The 22781-nt window shown below is 40.4% G+C and overlaps 1 protein-coding gene across 1 annotated transcript; it reads left to right on the plus strand.

Moving 5' to 3' along the window:
* The first annotated feature begins 295 nt into the window (after window positions 1-295).
* Window positions 296-22387, plus strand: LOC310951476 (dihydropyridine-sensitive L-type skeletal muscle calcium channel subunit alpha-1-like). The gene is made up of 45 exons (XM_083919700.1): window positions 296-735; window positions 2181-2286; window positions 5150-5289; window positions 5499-5632; window positions 5748-5900; window positions 6035-6240; window positions 6386-6489; window positions 6591-6736; window positions 6808-6886; window positions 6975-7135; window positions 7234-7459; window positions 7555-7762; window positions 7962-8082; window positions 8565-8679; window positions 8768-8867; window positions 8961-9030; window positions 9498-9630; window positions 9768-9897; window positions 9986-10045; window positions 10717-10823; window positions 10954-11041; window positions 11779-11886; window positions 12000-12052; window positions 12137-12283; window positions 12554-12755; window positions 12870-13028; window positions 13880-13990; window positions 14073-14156; window positions 14767-14814; window positions 15728-15754; window positions 15851-15976; window positions 16072-16137; window positions 16280-16371; window positions 16461-16620; window positions 16745-16872; window positions 16999-17095; window positions 17920-18022; window positions 18108-18209; window positions 18295-18428; window positions 19082-19201; window positions 19333-19535; window positions 19617-19681; window positions 20063-20109; window positions 20192-20266; window positions 20817-22387. Exons 1-45 carry the CDS (start codon window positions 554-556, stop codon window positions 21117-21119), a joined length of 5529 nt encoding a protein of 1842 aa, XP_083775826.1. The 5' UTR covers window positions 296-553; the 3' UTR covers window positions 21120-22387.
* The last annotated feature ends 394 nt before the right edge of the window (window positions 22388-22781 follow it).

A 22781-nucleotide genomic window follows, 5' to 3' on the forward strand; every position in this document is an offset into this window, starting at 1 on the left:
GGGTCCAACAGCAAAGCAGCTGAGGCTGTTTTGAAAGTCAGGGCAGGTTCAAGGGGCTAGTGATGATACTTTGCTACTGCAAGATCCCCCAAACTATGGCTCTCCCCTTTGTGCTCTCGTCTGCCACTGCTGCCCTGCCCCAACCCCCCACCCCACTCCCTTGATCTACTCCCATCTTCCACCTTCCACCCCCACTGCCACCCCTTTAACCATCCCCAAGCATGGCCTGTCAGTCGTTCACAGTCTAAATTTAAACTACAGCATGGCCAACTGCTTCTCCAGCCACTCTGGGATCCTGTTATTTTGCCCTGCCGAGGGGGCTTTTTTTGTCAGAGGCCCTCAGTCAGGAGGAAAGGCCTGTGGCTCTGCGTGAGGGAGACAGAGTCAGAAGGAGAGGGGAGAGAGGGCGGCGGAGGAGCGCACATAGGATCGGCAGGTCTGGAACCCAGGGGCCTTCACAACGGGAAGTTATAAAGTGCCTCAGTTTGGGATTATACAGTGAGAAGAGACATTTCTACAGGACTGGGAGCTTGTCTCAGGTGGAGGTGTCAAGATGGCGGCCAATGCAGAAGCCAAGCCGGTTATCATGAATGAAGAGGAGCTGAAGAGGAAGCAGAGGGAGAAGCTGAAGAAGCTACAAGCCACAGGGGGAAACCCTCGACCTGCAAGATCCCTCTTCTTCTTCACCCTCAAAAATCCTTTCCGCAAGGCCTGCATCAGCATTGTGGAGTGGAAGTATCCTTTTTTTATGACACACACACACACACACAAACACACACACCTACGTTATACACAACTTACAGTATTTTTGTCTGTAATATAAAGTAGAAATTGGCTTAAAAAGGTGAATGTATGGTATACAAGGCTATGTCAATGTATTATACAATTCTAACAGTGTGCTGTGGTTAAGAACACTGACAGCTACAGACATTAAGTGTCTGCAGGCCAGTGAATAATCAGCCATTTAGTTCACCTGTGATAAGTCCACCCAAGCTATGTCTCTTTCAAATCAGTGTTAAGTCGATCCCTTAAGTGTTAAGACTTTTGTTATGTATCAGGCAGCCCTGTTTGAAAGTCCAGTTTGTGGCCGTATTTTCACCTGGAGAGCTTCTTAAGCCAACCTATTTACATCTGGCAGACAAGCAAATAACGAAGCCATCCGTCAATGTCTTGATTGCTGACATTCTGCTTTTAATGTGGAAATAGCCGCTCTGAAATGCTGGCACTGTTAGCCTAGAATCCTGAACACAAGGCAGACTGCTGAGTGATGTTTTGGCCCCTATAGGGGGTTTCCAACTTTTAGCCCGAGGCCCATTCCTGGATAATAGATATTTTACCACCAAAATAGATTCCATTAATAATATCCATCCAGCGAAAGCCATATTGTCATAATAGCAACATTACAGTGGAAATAATTACCATTTTTCTCAATAGTTTCATTGAACTTTGTCTCCATATGCTTAACCAGGTCATGAGTTTTTTACTGCAACAGTTTAATCACATTGGTATGTGATTCTGTCACAAAGGGCATGGGTGCTCTGTTCAGAGCCAAAATCAGAGACATGGACTAAACCTCCTAAATCCTTATTATTTTACTTATTAAGTATTATTTATTTACTATTTACAAAGTGTATCAATGCTCACAGCTGTGAGAGTAAATACAAGTCTTGATAGAATAACCAAACAGTTTTTTTCCCCCTGATGAGTAGTCTGTTTAAATGGTTTGGTCATATTCTTGGGCTGTGCAGCTGTCCTGCGGCATCACAGGGAGACATGATGCTGACCTGGCAGGGGAATTCTCATAGAGAGCCCCCTATGGACGAGAATGAAGCAGCACAGCAGACAATGTTACATTTACTGTGACCGTTTTGACGGCTACCAGATGGGCTGTTATAGGGATGATGTTACAGGCACCATTTGGAGGCACTAATCAATGTTAGCAGAGTTTGATTTATTTGTTGGGTGACATTAAATCACTAAACATACACAGATAGAGAAATGGACAATTTATTTTCAAGACTATCTTATCTATAAACTGGCCATGTACACAATTAACACATATTATCATAATGAATTATTCCAGATACATTGTATTTTGTTAATGTTCCTTTCGGGGGTCCCTGGGAGTTTACCTGTCCTCTTCATGTATTATTGTTATGATCCTGAGTTTACCTATCCAGAACCTTTGAGATTATCATCTTATTGACCATCTTTGCAAACTGTATCGCTTTGGCTGTGTTCCTGCCCATGCCTGAAGAAGACAGTAATAACACCAACACAAGCTTGGTGAGTATGACTGTGAACACAACACACTCTCTATGGCGTATGACTCAGGACTCTATGAGGAGCTTTGGCTCCTCAGGTATGGAAAAGAAAGAGAACACATTTAACTCAAGGTCTCTAGTATTTATGCCATAACAAGTAGAGGGCTGTGCAACTTTAACATGACTTCTTTGAGCCAGCAAAGTTAGATGCTTCATATCTAAGAATTGCAGCTGGTCACTGGTCTGAGTGCCAGGCCCAATTTAAATGCTTTCGCACGTAACTCAGTTCTTTATTTGGAGTCCCATCTGTGTCTGCAGAGGAACATGTCATCAAACAACTGTGATTAGTTTATCCTTCTCTAATCAGAAACTGGCCATAAAACAAGACAATAGCAGAAAAATGAATTACCAATGTGGGATATGATATGAGTGAAACCTTCATGGATACATTTACAGAATACAAAGATAAATGCAGAATTGCCATATGATCATTGTTATTATGAATTAATTAATACATTTAAATGCCCCCAAAATGATTGAATACAAAATAGTTTCCTTGCTGTTTTATCTTTTTTTGCTAAACACAATTATTATATAAAGCATTTATTATGCAGTTAAAAAGGGCGTTCATGGCTCCTTTCACTCTACATGGCAGGTAATTCAAAGTCACTCATGTTAAAGTAGTGTAAACTATCTGGTGGCAGGTGTTTGACCAATGGATGCTGCTGATGTGTTTACAGATGTTATTGTATTTCAACCTCACAGGTGTGTGTGTGTGTGTGTGTGTGTGTGTGTGTGTGTGTGTGTGTGTGTGTGTGTGTGTGTGTGTGTGTGTGTGTGTGTGTGTGTGTGTGTGTGTGTGTGTGTGTGTGTGTGTGTGTGCGTGTGTGTGTGTTTACATTGCTGTGAGGATGTTGATAGTGTATTAAAAGTGGGTGACTGAACAAATACAACCCAGGGATGATCAATGTCTATGCAGGGTGTAGTGAGCAAAAGATATATGTTTGCTCTTCCATAGTTTACACATCTTGCCAATGTCTGGAGTATTTGAGATTTTATTGACACTGGTGTTATGGTATTGAGGAGGTTCATTGTCCAAGACTTGATATCTGGATCCAGCTCGAATGTCAATAAATGATCCCCCGTAGCCAGCCACAACTTGCTTTCCACCATCCATTCTATAACCTTCACACATCGCTAGGTTAAAGCTATCCATCTTGTTGGTACCCAAGGGATTGACAGCGAAATTCATCAAGTCATTAGGTGTCTGGACCTGAAGCTGACCACATTTCTTTAATATCTTTGCTATGGCCCACTCACCAGCCTTCTCCCAAGTCCTTCTCACTTCTTACTTTTTACTGAGCCATTCCTCAGAGGTGAACGATGTAAGAAGAGCTGGTGAGCTTCACCCTCCTGGTGCTGTTAGAAGTAGGTCGGCCCAGGCAACATCCCTCCACTGACGCATGTGGATACAGGAGAGTCCACGGATGTTACCTCATGTAACCACATTCATACTCATATACTAAATATGATGGCTTGTAACGTTGATACATGATGTAGCAGGACAGCTCTACTTGTGGCCCTTCTCTGATTAATTTGAATAACATTTATTGAGTATTAGTCTATAAATGCAATGTCTATACATTGCTTATGTATACAAGATTGGCCTTGGGCTTAGTGACTGCTGCTGGATGGTTCAGCCAAAACATATTGACATGATTTGTTTAAAAGGATCGAAGGAAAATAAACACCATATCATATATCATTTATAGTATGCTGCACCTCAAATGAACTCTCGGATTTTGATGATACATGCAGTTGGGGTTGCATTCCCTGGAAACTCTATCATACTGCTCTCATATTACAGCTTCTTCTCCTACAACAAATGAAGAAGTGGTCTGTCTATTGATGACAGTTTCAAGCATTTTTTTCAAATAAGCAATCGTGTGCAATGGAGTGTATTTGGTAGCAAAGTAACCCTACCCTAACATTGCAGAACTGTTAGTCTTACTTCTACTTACTTACTTCCAACTTCTGCATTTATTTGTTGTCAGTTGCATTCACTACTGAAGAAAACCATAATCAGCCCGATGTCCAGCTGCTCTCTAAAAAAAAAACACTGACTTGTAAACAGATGATTTTATTTAACCTCTGAACTAAGCATTTAAAGGTCCCATATTATAAAAAGGGAGACTTCCATGTCTTTTTTTAATTGTAAAGCAGGTTGAAGTGCTATATAAATACTGTGAATGTATAAAAACACTCAATCCGCAGAGCAATGCACAAAGCCTGTATTCAGAAACGGTTAAACGAGCCATAACAACTCCGTACGATTTTGTTGTCACAACTTTACTCTATATATTCAGGTAGAAAGTGCTGCTACAGTGTAGTTACAGTCATCCCCTGGTTGTTATAATAGTGAAGAGACGCAGTGAGCGCAGCGTGAGCTTTTTCAGGAGGGGGCTTTACCCTTTTAATTCCAGTTCTGTTTCATGGCAATATAGGCAGTGCTTATTAATGAGCGCCGTTTGCCTTCCCTCGTGTGGACATGCTGCCCACATTGCCATGACACAGAACCGGATCAAATCAGCAAAATATCTGTTTAACAAGACATGCAGTTTCAGACACACTATGAATAAAATAATTTGTTTTATGAACATTAGAACATCTAGATGTAATCTTCTTATTACATCATACAAAATTAGCCCATAGGTTATGAAAGTTAATGAGTTCATCTAATACCAGCAGCAAATACTGCTATTCCTCCTAGCAGGTGCCTAAATGCCAAAGTTATCATTTTTACCAATCATCCCATCCTTGAGGAATTGACCCCTAAGGTTGTGAGCTTTATAAAATGTAATTTACTGGTTTGTCTATTTCTGCAGGAGAGTTTAGAGTACATCTTCATGATCATATTCACGGCAGAGTGCTTTCTGAAGATAGTGGCGTATGGGCTCGTGTTCCATGAAGGCGCCTATTTACGGAACTGTTGGAACATATTGGACTTTGTCATCGTCTTCATGGGGTAAGATGAGCTCTGAGCTGCAGGTGGATATCTCTACCACAGCTTCCCTTTGGTCGCATGTAATCAACTGCCACTGACACTTCAATTTTAACAGTTGGAAATGTGATATATCTTTTAGTAATATTAAAACTGAAATATTGTTCCGCTGAATGTCTACATTTAATCAAGTAGGGTAGAGGTACTTATGGTTGTGTGATCTTTTACTACAGTCTCTTCACCTTTGCCTTGGATACCATCAATAAGATAGCAGGTGTGCCAATGGAGAAGGGTGGGGGGTTTGACATGAAGGCGCTGAGAGCCTTCAGAGTGCTGCGGCCCTTACGTCTCGTCTCTGGAGTTCCCAGTAAGAGCGTCTTCTGTAATCCAAAAATACAGCAAAAGAAACCTTTCTGGAAACACTACAGTGATTTTGTGCTGTTGTGATCTTTTTTTGTTTTACTGTTTACTGTTACATTCAGGCCTGCAGGTGGTGATGAACTCCATCCTCAAAGCCATGCTGCCTCTGCTCCACATCGCCCTGCTGGTCTTTTTACTGGTCACCATCTATGCCATCATGGGACTGGAGCTCTTCAAGTGCAAAATGCATAAAACCTGCTATTACACTGGCACAAGTATGTATAAAGGGCACAATTAGACACTTTGGCTTTTACATATGTTGTCACTTGTAGTCATACCTGATATATTGTATAACACGTTGTATTAACCTGAAGCTACATTAAAAATGTCTCTCTTCTTTTGCCTGCAGATATCTATTCCACAGCAGAAGGTGAGCTGCCTGCACCCTGCGCTCAGGCTGGAAACGGACGCCGCTGCACAATCAATGGCTCTGAGTGTCGGCCAGGTTGGGAGGGTCCCAACAATGGCATCACCCACTTTGACAACATTGGCTTTGCCATGCTTACGGTGTACCAGTGCATCACCATGGAGGGATGGACCAAAGTGCTCTACTGGGTTGGTTGTTTTTCAGTTTTAGCGTTGGGGAATTTGTGCTCTTGCCACCAAAACCTTTAAATTTGTCTCAATTTTAGGTATTTATTGTGTAAAGCATACCTAACAGAATACATTTTTTTGCGGCTGACCCAGAGTTGTCTTTCAGATTAATGATGCAATAGGAAACGAATGGCCCTGGGTCTACTTTGTTCCCCTTATTCTGGTGGGTTCCTTCTTTGTGCTCAATCTGGTTCTGGGCGTGCTCAGTGGGTAAGACAACTTTTATGTTTTATCCTTTCTACTGTCTGCATCTTGCATCTTAAAACAGCAAGATGATGTGATGTTTTACTTTTCTTTGTCGTTCCACTCAGAGAGTTTACCAAAGAGCGAGAGAAGGCCAAGTCACGGGGAGAATTCCAGAAGTTGCGAGAGCGTCAGCAGTTGGATGAAGACCTACACGGCTACATGGAATGGATCACTCATGCTGAAGTCCTGGATGCTGACCGGGAGGGCAAAGGTCAGCACTATAACCCACCTCAGGACTTCCCCTGTAGAGATACTGTTGAGTAACAACTGTTCTCTTCTCAGGACTCCTGCCTTTAACCAGTGACTCTGATACAGACAGCTTGTATGACCTGGAAGGCAAGAGTCGAATTGTTTACTACTAGTGAGTCTGCAGTTATGTAAATGTTTAAATGTTTTAAGCAGTATTCACAGTAACTAGCACAGTAAGCCAGGACTTTTTTTGTGTTTAGCCGCCTGGCTTGTCGCTGGAACCGTTTCTTCAGGATGAAGTGCCTGGTGTACGTGAAAACCAGGGTCTTTTACTGGATAGTGATGTTCCTCGTCTTCCTCAATACTCTGACCATAGCAACAGAGCACCATCACCAGTCTGAATCGCTCACCTCCCTGCAAGGTTGGTGATTAATATATGTATTACTGTGAATATTTTTTTACAGAAACTCTATCACTTCCAGCTTTATCTGATCGTCTCACTTTCTCTTATCTCAACAGATGTGGCCAGTCGTGTACTGCTGGTGCTGTTTATCATAGAGATGTTTGTGAAGATGTATGCTCTGGGTCCCAGGGCATATTTCATGTCCCTGTTTAACCGCTTTGACTTCTTTGTGGTGATATGCGGTATCCTGGAGATGATCATGTTCTCTGCAGGAGCCGTGGCTCCCCTGGGTTTCTCTGTACTCAGGTGTATCCGACTGCTAAGGATTCTTAAAGTAACAAAGTAAGTCATGTTGCCTCAAATGGTCATGTTGTATTAAATTAGTTGTGGTGTGATTGAATGTTATTATTCCCTCTTTTCTTCCAACTTTTTTGCAGATATTGGACCTCTTTGAGTAATCTTGTAGCCTCTCTCCTCAACTCTGTACGCTCAATCGCCTCCCTGCTCCTTCTTCTCTTCCTCTTCATCGTCATTTTCTCTCTCCTGGGCATGCAAGTGTTCGGGGGGAAATTCAACTTTACCGACCACAGATCGAGACGCAGTAACTTTGACAATTTCCCTCAGGCACTCATCAGTGTATTTCAGGTGAGGCTAGACGCTGATTCATAGATTCTCTGCTTTAAACTCTGAGCAGCGTCAGCTTTGATTTTGTTAAAACTTTCTTGCCTGATTTTGATGATCCATGCTGTATATTAGATGCATTCACATAGCAGCATCTACTCTATCCTTGTCATACCTGACTTACTGAATCCCTGTCTATTTGTTGACTCTTTCTGTCTCTCAGATCCTAACAGGAGAGGACTGGACCACCATAATGTACAATGGAATTATGGCCTATGGTGGGCCTGTCATTCCTGGCATCCTGGTCGCCATCTACTTTATTGTCCTCTTTGTCTGTGGAAACTGTATCCTTCATACTCTCACAATGGCCTCTCGGATTTAACAAGACCAAGAGTCTATAGGCATGATACTGGCTTTACTTGCTAATTAGCACTAAACCCAAAGTACAGCTGGGTTTTAACCCAATGACGCTGCTAAATGATAGGGGAGGGGGACACCAAAGTCATCCATTAATCCTGAAGGGACAAACAGTACATGTGTGCACAGGATTTCATGTCACTCAAAATCACAAGTCATCCTCTTGGTTGCTCTAGAGGAAAAGGCAGGGGATCCCCAGATTTGGATACAGTATATGGAAAACCTTGAATATTTGTACTAAACTGTGTACCAATCCTCCCAGTTTCTGTTTTTATGTGAAAATGTCCTGAACCAAGATGGACTGACCATTAGACCAATATTGCCATGTAGCGGCATGGCTAAAACTTGTATATATAGCATGGAATTTTGAAAATAAGGTTTTTTGTTTTCCTGAGCTCAGCTTGATCAGATATCCTCCTCAATGTCTTCTTGGCCATCGCCGTCGATAACCTGGCAGAGGCTGAGAGTCTGACTTCAGCTCAGAAAGAAAAGGCGGAGGAGAAGTTAAAGAGAAAGCTACTAAGGTGAATAACAGACTACCTTATCTAAGTGGGATGATCTGCTCTGTTCTCTCATAGCTAAACTCTGCTCCCTTACCTGCCTACTCTCCAGGTCCAAAATGCCTGAAAAGACTGATGAGGAAAGGGAGAGGATAGCTAAGAAACTGGCAGAGCAGAGAGCCAAGATGGAGGGCATGCCCACCACAGCCAAGGTTAGTGTAACTTCTGGTGGCATATCACATATTTACTATTGGCAAAATGTATTAATCAGGAGCGTTAGTAACTATAATACATATATATTTCAGCTCAAAATTGACGAGTTTGAGTCCAATGTCAATGAAGTGAAAGATCCATTCCCACCTGATGACTTCCCAGGTAACAAATGTCTAAACATTTACCTTTCTTGCATCTCAACCTCTTAGACCTCTTAAACCTCTCATATTTCTCAGCAGTGTAGTTGTGGCAGAAAGAGGTCACTGATCACAGTAGCACGTATTCATTACACTGGCTGTTTACCAGTGCTGCTTTCTTGGCTATGTTACAGTTTAAGTATAGTAACCCCTCATTATTATTAGACTCTGCCGGGTTTGTAGCAGATTCTAAAGTTAGGCCTTTTTCACACTACCCTGGTGACTACCATATAAAGGTTATAACATGATTCAGTATATGAAGATTTCCTTTTTGAATTGAATTTCCCCGTTGCGGGACTAATAAAGGAATTCTTCTTCCTCTTGAATTTGAATTTTTGCTCTGTTTTCCATAATGCTGTAACGTGACTACTACCAATAAGTTCATTTGTTTTTGCACTATAGAATTTTGAATCTCTCTCCTCCACACTGTAGGTGATGATGAGGAGGTAGAGCCCGAAATCCCCATCAGCCCTCGGCCCCGACCGATGGCCGACCTGCAGCTTAAGGAAGAAGCCGTTCCATTGCCTGAAGCCAGCTCCTTTTTCATTTTTGGCCCTCAGAACAAGTAGGAACCAGACATACCAACCTGAGAACAACAGAGTGGTTATATGAGTGGTTATATTTCATACTATATTATGAAAACACAACAGTGAATTGAACTCACTCATGACTGTATGTCTTTGCATATCCTTTGGTATCCAGGTTCCGTAAGCTGTGTTACAAGATCATCAATGCCTCTTCCTTCACCAACTTAATCCTTCTGTTCATCCTGCTCTCCTCCATCTCCCTGGCAGCTGAGGACCCCATAGATCCCAAGTCCTACAGAAACATGGTAACGACCAGGTCTACCACTACATATTCGATATTATCTGTAGCAAGAAGGCCACTTTTGAGAGTAACCCTGTGTGCTTTTCCTCCAGATCTTGTCCTATGCTGATATTGTCTTCACAACTGTGTTCACCATTGAGATTGTACTGAAGGTAATGTGCTGTATGTTTCATGTTCTGCCTTATTTGGGTTTGACTGATATTTTTCTGATATTCTCGGCTTTACATTTGATAATTTGGAAGCGGAAATTGCAGAAAACTAAACAACTCAATCTCTAATGGTAATCCTTGCAAAGAAAAAAACCCTCTGTTACAGCGTTATATGTTTCACAGGCCACTAGAATCTTGTTTCACAATGATGAAATTGTTTTATGAATGGGAGAAGTAGGTTGGAGCAGGATGATGCAGGTTTCTTCATACAATATTCAACATTAGGACTGCAACTATAGCAATTATTTTCATCATCAATTAATCTATTAATCAAAATAGTCCGATTAATTTTCTGTTATTTAACATTGATTAATCAGCAACTTTCCTCAGGGTTTTTTTTTTTTTAAGATTATTTTTTTGGCAGTTTTTCAAGCCTTTATTAAAAAGGACAGACAGGAAATGGGGTGAAAGAGAGGGGGGGGGCTCAGGTCTGAGTTGAACCTGCGACCGCTGCCTCAAGGGCCTTCAGCATTCACACCCTCTAACCAGTCAGCCAACAGCCGGCCCCCTTGTTTTTTTTTTTACATTCAATGTGACACGTGTACCTTTGGCTAAAAGAAATACTTAAACATGAATCTGTTCCTGGGCGTGACTCTGATGTATCTGACTGACAGATGACAGTATATGGAGCATTCATGCATGAGGGCTCCTTCTGCCGTAACTCCTTCAACATCCTGGATCTGCTTGTGGTTGGAGTCTCCCTGCTTTCTATGGGGATGGAGTGAGTAAACCTTTTCATATTGCCATACTAGATATATAACAATCCTATTGTTAATTTTTACCCCTAAATTACACATTTTAGTATCCCCAGACAGACAAATCAAGACTTCTTTTTGTTTTGTTGAATGCAGATCCAGTGCTATCTCTGTGGTGAAGATTCTCAGGGTGCTGAGGGTGCTGAGGCCTCTCAGGGCCATCAATAGAGCAAAGGGGTTAAAGGTACAGCACACGCATAAATACAGTAATTATTCCTGAAGAAATGTCTATAAGTAATACGATTTTTTACTTAAATAAAACAACCAATACAATGATAGAAAAAAATATTCCATTACAAGTCAAAGTCCTACTTAAGTAAATGAACAAAAGTATTATCAGCAAAATATACTAAGCATGAAGAGTAATAGTTATTGTTCTGCATAAAAATGGCTGCTGTGACTGACATATTTGTATATGACATTATTACTGATGCATTAATGTAAAAATGCAGTAGAATATTACTGTTATAAGTTGTTTGTTTGTAGAGTTTCCCAGCCTAAGAGTCGGGGGGGGCAAGAGATGGCAAATGTATATTCATTTTTTATATGAATATCTATATGAATATATTCATTCTCTAATCTTTGCTGTTTTTGTGAAATATTTGATACTTTCACCTCTTTGTACCTGGGACAGACATTAGAAACATGATAGGGGGCCGTAAATGTTTACCATCAAATAAGGTCAGAAACCACTGGTATCTTCAGAAATGCATTGTATTTTAGGAGCTTTTCAAATGTTTTTGTCTAAAATCATATTCTGAAAACTTATTAGCAATTATAAGTGTAAAAAGTGCTGTACTTGCTTCTGTTGTATGTAGTTTAGCAGAAGTATAAAGTAGCTCAATATAGAAATACTCAAGTTCTTCAGTACAGTATGTGTATTAACAATATTGAGTGGTCATTGTTTGTCCTTCATGACAGCATGTGGTCCAGTGCGTGTTTGTGGCCATCAAAACCATCGGTAACATTGTCCTGGTCACAATGCTGCTGAATTTCATGTTTGCCTGTATCGGAGTGCAACTCTTCAAGGTAACTTTTTAAAAGATGATGTTGACACCATATGCAACATATATCCAAATGAATCTACTAAGTATAGATGCTGCTTTTGTATTAAATGTGTCCCTTAACCTCTCCCCTTATAGGGTAAATTCTACAGCTGCACAGACCCATTGAAAATGACAGGGGAGGAATGCCAGTAAGGCAGACAACTTTCACACGTCATAGATTTCATCTATCAAAACTGTATTTTAGAGTCACTGTTCTCTGTGTCTGCTCTCAGGGGATACTTTGTGAAGCACATGGAGAATTCCCTACAAGACACAACGTTGGCTAAGAGAGAATGGATCAACAGTGACTTCAACTTTGACAATGTGCTCTACGGCATGCTGGCTCTCTTCACTATTTCCACATTTGAGGGCTGGCCAAAGTAAGCACAGCATAAATTTTGATTTGATGAATTGTATTTTTCTTCCTGTTTGATTGAATTTGCAGACAGAATATCTTATTACGTGGATATTGATTTGGAAGTAATTCAATTTCCTGGAGCCTGAGATGGTCGTAGAGGCAATATATCCTTTTTAATCCACTGAATTATACATTTCATCTATACAAATTAGCCTTTTTGGTATCAATGATCTTTGAGCTTTATCCTGCCAATTTCCCCTCGCCTCTCAACATCACTCAATCTGTTTCCCAGACTGTTATACAGAGCCATTGATTCAGACGAAGAAGACATGGGTCCTGTCTTCAACAACCGCGTGGATGTGTCCATCTTCTTCATCATCTACATCATCCTCATCGCCTTCTTCATGATGAACATCTTTGTGGGCTTTGTCATTGTCACTTTCCAGGAGCAGGGCGAGCAGGAGTATAAGGACTGTGAGCTGGACAAGAACCAGGCACGCTAAGACACCTCAGAAATCACATCAAATCATTCCAAGTTAAATATAAAACATGTTACTCAAGCGTCTAATTATTTTTTCCTTTCAACACACCTTCTGCTTCCCCTTCAGCGTCAATGTGTGCAGTACGCCCTGAAGGCTCGACCTCTGAGGTGCTACATCCCCAAAAACCCCTACCAGTACAGAGTCTGGTACATTGTCACCTCCTGCTACTTTGAATACCTCATGTTCTTCCTAATTATGCTCAACACCTTGTGTCTTGGGATGCAGGTATGTAAATTAAGGTCACGTTGTAACCTTAAACATTGAGATTGTATTGAGGCTGCTTACAGATAATATTCCAGCATTTTTTAATTTACTCTGCAGCTGCCTCTAGGTATGAACCGTTGGAGCTCATTAACTATGTCAGAAAATCCCAACTCACCAATCAAATCGTACTTTTTATTATGGGCAGGCATAACCAATGACAACAGTGCTGTGCTGTCCAAGTCAGCTAGATACGTCACCTTGTTCATTGCTCTGATCGTAATCGGTCATAGTGCTATCCAATTGTGTGCATTGGTATGTTGAAATGCATCCGGCCCTTGAGTTGGGATGGCTAATTCATATCGGGAGGGATGTGGAGAGGTTAGGAACGCATTAATGCTGAGGACCAGTTCATTTACAAAACCTTACTTTGCATGTACATTTTCAGAAAACAAATTTTATTTATGGAAATATGGTGGGAGAGGACAACAAATCCAAAGACTTATTTATTGATTTTTTTTGTAAGTTTTGCCATCATATCTATTTATTATATGAAAAGAAAGCGCAGCATGTACTTTAAGGCTTGATGTGCTGGCATCAGCAAGATGAATACATCTTCAGTAAAAACTCACCGCAATTGTTTCTGATAGAAACCACACACTCCAAAGATCATCTGTTTACAACGACAAGAGACATGCCTAAATATGTTTAAAAAACCTCTGATGTTGCTTCTTCAGTCATGAATATTTCATGTTATCTTTTTTTTATATACTTAGATTTTGCATTGTTTGGCATTCTGTGGACAGCAAAGGAAGAATTTCATTGTACAGGGAAACATGTTTCTTTACTGTGCATATGCTTTCCACGTTGAACAGCACTGTAACCAGTCTGACCATGTGACCAAGCTGTCAGACACTCTGAACTTGATCTTCACTGTTCTCTTCACTGTGGAGATGATTCTCAAGCTCATGGCCTTCAAAGCGAGGGTAACGACTTCACACTTTGTGGTACAAATGGTCATCCACCCGATTCAATACACTGTCAGCAATGCTTTATCTGTCTGCGCAGGGCTACTTTGGAGACCCCTGGAACGTCTTTGACTTCGTCATCGTCGTCGGCAGCGTTGTTGATGTCATCCTGAGCGAAGTTGATGTGAGTAATAGAGCTTGTGTATTTGTCTATTCTAATGAATTCAACAGATTTCAGATTCTCATTGCAGGTGCTGTATCTGAAAGTCTCTGGTGTTGTCTTAATGAGACATTCCCAGTCAATAGTTGGATTCGATATGAAACCACTGAATTTATTTATTCTGACAATGCTCTGACACAGAAGCATATAAATGTGTCCCCGCAGCCGATTGGTGACACCAGAACTAGCTCACAGGACCTGGTCAGTAGTGCCATTGGCCATTCCCACTCCAACTCTCCCGCTCTCACCCTCCTCGGCCCCTTGTGCAACATAAGAAATGTCGCCATTTCAATCATCAAACCACCAAACTTTCCATTATTCCCACAAGTATTCTCTGTGATTCGATGTTTGTGTGTATTTGCGCACTTGAAATTAGAAAGAGCCCAATATATGTTTTTTTCACTGTTTTTCCATTGTTGCACTGCATTGTCCCCACCTTTTTCATCCACAAACACAATTTCTGTTTTCACCATCCAATTTCACAACCTCTCCTGTTTCTTTTTCTTCTTCTTTTGCCTACTTTCCCTCTCAATCCTTCCATGCACCTCACTGCTCATCTGTCTATCCTCCACAGAGTGCCCTGGCTGCCAGTGGAGGACTGTACTGTCTCCATGGCTGTGCTGTAAATATCTGAACTTCACTGCACTGCACTGCTGCATGAGCCTTGCTGTGTGAGCACTCCACTATGATCTCTACTAAACTGTAGAACTACTGTACTGAACTGTGTGTCGCTCAAACTGTTGGTCAAACATCTGCATTTTTAGGGTCCGTCTAATCTTACAGAGCAAATGTAGGATAAACCTCAAGATATGTTGGATATCTTGTGTTTCAGTTCAGTTCGGATTATTTATACACTCAGCTCAGCACTAAATATATTAGCACAGCAAGTATTAATGGTGGCTGGATTGACATAAAAGACGTTAAAGGTCTCATATTGTAAAAAGTTAGATAACTTGTCAGGACTTCTGTACAGTTGTGATGTCAACTATACTATTTATAGGTATAATGTGCCACTGCAGTGCCGTTACAGTCATTTTCTGGTTGCCATGATGATGCAGAGATAGCGCAGACCAGAAGATCTGGAAACACTGACCAATCAGAGCATGAGGGCGGCTGAAAGAGACAGATGCTAAAACAGAGTGTGAATACAGGTTATTCAGATAGACAGTTTGGGGAAAATAATGGGTTTTTTAAATATTAAAACATTAAACATTAAAGCATGTAAACATGTTCTAGAAGAAGTAGAATCTGAAAATAAGCATGATATGGGACCTTTAATATTTTGACAATAAATCGCATGAGTTAGAAATGGCAGTTATTATAGTTTTCAGCAAACTAAGACCCGGAGGCTTTGTAACTCATCAAAGGTGAAAACATTGCTCTCTAATATTAACCCTGATTTGTGATTGTAAATCATACCTTAATAATGTTTAACAGGTCAGTGCTACGTCTGCTATGTGCCTCTTATTAATGATATTATAACTTTTATTAAGTATGTAACAACAGTTTTTCGTCTCTTCATCTACTTTGTGCAGGAGACAAATCCTATGCAAGCAATTGCGGTAAGCCTTGACTTTCCCTGTTTCCCATTAAATAACAATGTCTCTCTCTTTCTGAGTTTATTTTCCTCAAATCCTCTGGATTTCTTTTATCCGTAGGCATCTGAAAATGCTTCAGTTTCCATCACCTTCTTCCGACTCTTCCGTGTCATGCGTCTGGTAAAGCTGCTGAACCGTTCAGAGGGCATCCGTAACCTGCTGTGGACGTTTATCAAGTCCTTCCAGGTCTGTCACACTGTGGCCATCATCATTTTTAGTTTTTTTAATCTCGTCTTTTAACACACTTTTAATAACCTGACACTTTGTGTTTGTGTCTACAGGCTCTCCCTCACGTAGCTTTGCTTATCATAATGCTCTTCTTTATCTACGCTGTCATCGGGATGCAGGTAGGCTTCAAGGCTTCAATCCTAATTTTCTGGATGAACACATTGTAAACCTCTGTAGATTGTTATTTTGTGTCTGTTCAATGCCACTTTGACAGGTTTATGTCACCAATTTTGACTGTGATTGTAAAACAAAAACCCTCAGATCTTTGGAAAGGTAGCCTTAGTGGATGGCACCCAAATCAACCGCAACAACAACTTCCAGACATTCCCTCAGGCTGTTCTGATGTTATTCCGGTGAGTCTATAAACCAGGATCACAGGTTAAAAGCTCATTGGCTCAAGGTCAAAAACTGAGGCCAAGATTTCATTGTTGTTTATGTCCAGGTGTGCTACTGGAGAGGCTTGGCAGGAGGTCATGATGGCTTCAATGTATGGGAAGAAGTGTGACCCTAAGTCTGACGTCCTGCCAGAAGAGGAGTACACCTGCGGGTCCAACTTTGCTGTCTTCTACTTCCTCAGTTTCTACTGTCTCTGTGCCTTCTTGGTAGGCAGCAACATTAATATTCTGGCTGCATTAGTGTACCTTGTTATATTTCAACATTCCTTGTATGATTTGAAAAAATGCTGTTCGCCCAAAGGGGTTAAAACCTTTTCTACTACTACTGCAGATCCTCAACCTGTTTGTAGCTGTCATCATGGACAACTTTGACTACCTGACCCGTGATTGGTCTCTACTTGGTCCACACCATCTGGACGAGTTTAAGAAGATCTGGGCTGAATATGACCCTGAAGCCACGTAAGCCCGAACACTACTCATGAAACTTTACCCTTAAATTTATTTATGTTCAGTCAACACAAGAAATAGGCCAGATTTAGGTAGGTACCCATGAACATAGTTAAAGATGTTTCTCTAAACTAATAGGGGGAGAATTAAACATCTGGACGTGGTGACGCTGCTGCGACGCATCCAACCTCCACTGGGATTTGGCAAGTTCTGTCCTCATCGTGCTGCATGCAAGGTACATACAGTACAGTCATAAACAGGGTCAAAGGCCATGTGGTTCATGCATATACTGTATATAACTGACCATGATAACTCTTGAAAGATAGCATTAACAATACGATAAAATCACTGTAGATGGACATTGTACTATTATAGCATACAAAGACACAACACACACAAAAGAGAGACCATAACACATTGAATATCTCTAATTTTGGACATTTTAGAAGAGATTAATATTAAATAAGATTAGGCTTACTTTTAGTAGAATGTATGTCAACCATATGCTAACAGATGTAACACATATATAATGTGTTCAACACATTTTTATTTGTACAAAATAACATGTAAAAGTGAATTATTGTAAAGTAAAAATGAAAAAATGAAAAATGAAAATGAAAGAGGCTGATGTAACAGTCACTTCTCCCTGGGGTTCCCATTCATTTTTCATTCAATACTTTAACAAAAATATATGAATACACACCCATAACATTCATACTCAAAATAAGACTTGATGCATAACACAACCACTTAGACACACAACAACCAACAAAGCCTGTCTAATATATTCGATAGCTCTAAATTGCAGAAAACAAAGCATCCCTTCACCACCTGAAATAATATTATTAATAACATTAAGAAATAATTCACTTCATCATGATCATGATAATAATAATAAAAATGTTGAATTGAGTGGGTTACTATATAATAATATACTGTATATATGTGTATATATATATTTTTTTTTTATTTATTTATTTTTAATGCTTAAAAATTGTATTGTATTTGATTGTTCTATTCCTCTCTGGTGCCCAATTTATCTTAACTTCCTGTCTGCAGCGCTTGGTTGGTATGAACATGCCTCTCAACAGTGATGGCACCGTCACCTTCAATGCCACCCTTTTTGCTTTGGTCAGGACTGCACTTAAGATCAAAACAGAAGGTACAGGGCATCAAATTGTATATGTGCTTCAACTTGATGTACATACTGTAGTTCCATCGCTTATTTTGTGGATTGTTCTGAACAGGTAACTTTGAGCAGGCCAATGAGGAGCTGAGAGCCATTATAAAATCTATCTGGAAACGCACCAGTATGAAACTGTTGGACCAGGTCATCCCCCCTATAGGAGGTGAGTCTCAACATAGTTCATTTCACCTTTACAAAATAACCCAGTATTTCTCACAGTGACAGCACTGTGGCTTGTCTGGTTACAGATGATGAGGTGACTGTGGGAAAATTCTACTCCACCTTCCTGCTCCAGGACCATTTCCGTAAATTCTTGAAGCGTCAGGAGGAGTACTATGGCTACCGGCCCAGTAAGAAGAACGCCTCAGGCCCAGAGATCCAGGTGAGTGGTCCTTATGGGGTCAAAATCCCTTCATTATTGTTATGTTAAAAAATAGCAGATGGACAATTACTGAATAACTGAAAAACATTTTTCAGAATAGCATGCTATGCAAAATTGATATGTGAATATTTCTTCTTGAAATCAGGGAATCTGCAGAGTCTTAAGTATTAAAAGTTGATAAATTAATTTAGCAACAATATGTTATGACATGCTATATACTATGACACTTTTTATGAAATGCTTTATACTATGACATTTTTTAGGACCTGCTATACTATGACAATTTTTATGGCACACCATGACATTTTTTATGGCATGTTATACTATGACATTTTTTATGACATGCTAAACTATGACATCATTTATATGTATGTCGCTGATGTAACTGTTCAGAACTTGAAATGATGAATGATGAGGTCTTACAATGTATCAAATGCAACATCAGGATTCAGGATGATGAAAATAAATCTGTTTTATATCAGCAAGTTTTTTATGTACTACACTGTTACAGAGACTAAGTGCAACCTAGTGTATATCCGACCTGTTTCTTTTCTTACACGTACTCAACCTCAGCTTTCCTCTTCTGCCTCTCCTTGTTTACACGCTGCCATGTGCCTTTTCTCTTCATTTTCCCACATCATCCATGTTTTTAGGCAGGCCTGAGGAGTATAGATGACGAGGTGGCTCCAGAGATGCACAGAGCTATTTCAGGAGACCTGCAGAATGAGGACGAGATGGACAGAGCTATGGCTGGAGAAGAAGGCATCTACCAGGTGAGACACACTGACTGCAACTGCAACTTGGCAGAACAGACAAGAAACAAGCAATAAACAGTGTTTTGAAGGTGACTGGTCAATTTGAGCATCTGTGTATTGTCTGTGCTTGTCTTGCTCGTTATGTTCAGCGTACACACGGTCTCTTTGGTAACCGGGTGGACTCATTCTCTGCTGAGCCCGTCAATGCCCAGTCCCAGCAGATGACCAACCAGCGGCCCCTCAAATTCTCTGAATCCGAGTCTCCACCAAATTCTGCTGACTTGGTTCCTACTACTGAATTTTTCTCCACAAACGCACCAAAAAGCAACACTAACAACAATGCCTTCGCAGAGTGAGTACCCAGCACACTCCAATCTTTCAATGAGACCAGGTGACATATGCTCAGGCTGAACACTTTTTTGTTGTCTTTCAGATTTTCAATTGATAGAGAAGGAAGTCCCGACGAGTTTTACAATCCCAGTGAGGATGCAGAGCCAGGTATGTCAAGGGGTCTTTGGATATCATAAATAGACACTACGATAATTTGAGACTAATGCACACAAGCAATTGTAATCAGAAATCCCATGAAGGGCTTGGGAGTCTTAAAACATTTTCCACATTAACAAGGTCTCATAACACCTTTTGCTCAAGTGTTTAGAAAAAAAGATTTTAATACACATTAAATAACAATAATATTAGTGTACACTGCTTCTCTGTGCTCTGTACATTACACATGGTTCAAAATATAGGATTCTAGAAAAAGTAATGTTTGAATAAAATCAAGTAAATAAGTAGAACTTTACAGACTGAAAAGGGGGGGGGGTCTGGTCTTCATAACTATTCATTACATTTTTCTTTATTCTTTTATCCCTTGTCTAGGCAACCTGCGCTCCTGGAACTTTACAGTGAGAACAGACAAAACACAGGTAATATTAAGGTCAACTCATCTGGTGTAAATGATGATGAACAGCTTATATAAACAGAATGGATGCAATCTTTTCCTTGCAGTTCCCTTATGACCCTAATTATGGTGACAGTCAGAGCCAGAGCTCCCGGACTGCTGCTGACCAGCTTGTCCAGGAGGTAAGTGAGAATGGATCTCTGACACCAATTAATTTGCACCTCTATCAGCAGGAAATGTCCTGATCCGCTGTCAGATCTATCATAGATAGGTGATAATAAGCTCAACTCCTTTTTTAGTACCAGGCTATTTTCCTGGACACAAATTAAGCCTGTCCTGGATTTAACTACATTTATTTAGCTTTAAAAAAGGTGAAGTGAAGGTATAGTATTAATTTGTTGCTAAACTTTGAGATGTTAAAGCCAAAACTCAAATCAAAGTCATAATTATTTACAAACCAAATACATTTAAAGACTTATTAAAAACTAAAAATTAAAGCTGAGCTGTAAAATATAATATACGGGTAAATATTATATGTTCATTTCAGGCTGAAGTTTCATGGATGTTCTGTAGTTGAGTCTGTAGGCCTTCATCTGCAGGGTTCAATGAATTGTCATATTAGTATAAACATTATTCATAGTCAGGTATTGATGCATAATAACAAAATAACTTACCCATGGGTTTATGTCTGATCCATTACAGGTAATAATAATAAAATGTTTCCTTTTCCAGGCTCTAGTGCAGGGCGGTCTGGTCTCCCTGGCCAAAGACCCCGGCTTTGTCTCTGTGACTAAGAAGGAGATGGCTGATGCCATGCACACAACAGTTGATGACATGGAAAGCGTGGCTCAGGGGATCCTCAGCGAACGTGCTGGCAGCGTCGCCTCTGTCAAAAAGAGACGTCCCATCCCCGTTCCTCCTCCTGCCCCCGCCATGGCAGCACAGGGAAAGGCCCTGCCAGATCCGGCTGTGAGGAGAAAGAGACGTCCAATCCCCTTGGTTTCCTCCGTACAGGAGGCCGATTCCAACGTTTAGAGGATGTCACTTGAGTTGACGTGGTTATCTTGAGGTTTTTACACTTGCAGGTGTCTCCACCTCACCTCGCTTTACCGAGCTTGTTGCCCGTTTGACAGTCTGTATCCACTAGCCTGGCTCAAGGCCTAAAGGCAGGTTGGCTCAGGTTTAATATATTGTCAAGTGTGGTTGAAACTTAACCAAAGAGAAACAATATATCTGATGATGAAACATCTTCTTAATTTTCAGATTTATTGAAAGTAATAAAAATACTAACTTATCTCAGAGCGAAACAGATTGACGTACTTCTTTCTTTGTATCGTTTATTGAGGTTATCCATTCCATAAGACTCATGGGACAGCCATGTGAGTGAGCTGTCTTACTGAAGCCTCACAGAGGGAGTCACTGGCGACTAAATCGACTCACTGAATAAAGGGAGTAGGCAGCCGACTTTAGTGTGCTGCAGTTCAGTGAGAACAGTGGGAAAGGATTCCACTTTGGGGAAACGAACACGGAGTTTCTGTGCATTCAGGTGCACAAATTTTCAACTGAATATTCAGTTCATGCTTTTAAAAGGTCTCTGGTGCTATTATGACAATGCAAGTTAAAGCATTTTTTCTTTGTTGGTAAAGCATCATCCTCCGATCAGTTGGGACTTGCTGTCTTTTAATCTTTTATGACTATTTTCTCCTGCTCACCACTGTTCTTGTGTGCAGTTGGTATCAGCAGAATTTATAGAAGAAACATCTTTTTTATTTTGGATATGGAGGCGAATAAGTATCCAAAGATTTAGCTGTGTTAAAGTATTTGTTCAATTTAAAGCCGTGTAGTAGTTGAGCAGTGCATGTGATTTTCACATTAAGTCACTCTACTGCTACAGGTTGTGTTTTTAATTTACATAAATATGTCAAACCTCTAAGTTAGGGGCAGTTTGACCCATACAGATAATGTATCTTCAGCATACCCGGAGTATGGTGGATTAGTGTTACAGATCACCGAAGTATAAAACAAATCTGATTCATAATTTCATGGGCATAATTTATTTCACTTGTTTCATGTCTCAATGTAAACAGTGACAAGCCCTACAGAGGACTATTTTTTAACAATTATTTTGTGACCAGCCTGTGTTTTGCTGTCATACATACACTATGTTGCATTGTTTTGGAGATGTTTGAGTGACTTTAATAGCTCAACCTCGAGTCTCCGGCACTTTTGAATCTATGCCATTATGGTTGATGTTATATTGGTGTTTTCACCATGGCAAGAGAAATAAATCATCCAAACATCCATTTCTGTGTAAGTTTTCTTTCTGTAAATAAACCAAAGATGGACATCTGACACAATGGAGAAGGAACAAACCCTCACACAACAGGTGAGTTTGCTCCATTAAAATCACAATCCAAACTAGTGATAGAAATATCCTGTAATCAGACAGCTAGTGCGGAAAGAGCCATGATGAAAAGATACATGCATGATTTGACGCTGCCCCCAGCAAAGTGTGAAAACTGAGAACCTCTAAAAATAGATTTGCCTAGCAGAGCACATACTCCCCCTTATGGAATGGAAACAAATGCAGCAAGATGCATTCTGAACCACAAGTTCAAGTAAAGGGAAGAAAATACACATAAAGCGGCACCCGTTACATTCTTTCATTACAAAGTAAACAAAACAAAGGAGCTTAAA

This window comes from Echiichthys vipera, assembly GCF_963691815.1.
Source record: "Echiichthys vipera genome assembly, chromosome: 9".
In the NCBI taxonomy this organism is placed as follows: Eukaryota; Metazoa; Chordata; class Actinopteri; order Perciformes; family Trachinidae; genus Echiichthys; species Echiichthys vipera.

Excerpts from the sequence above, each read along its gene's own strand:
- LOC310951476 (XM_083919700.1), top strand. The coding sequence starts at position 554 with ATGGCGGCCAATGCAGAAGCCAAGCCGGTTATCATGAATGAAGAGGAG. Across the intron at positions 12,284-12,553 it reads ACATTTGAGGGCTGGCCAAA|ACTGTTATACAGAGCCATTG; the intron begins GTAAGCACAGCA and ends TCTGTTTCCCAG. Across the intron at positions 19,682-20,062 it reads CAGTGAGGATGCAGAGCCAG|GCAACCTGCGCTCCTGGAAC; the intron begins GTATGTCAAGGG and ends TCCCTTGTCTAG.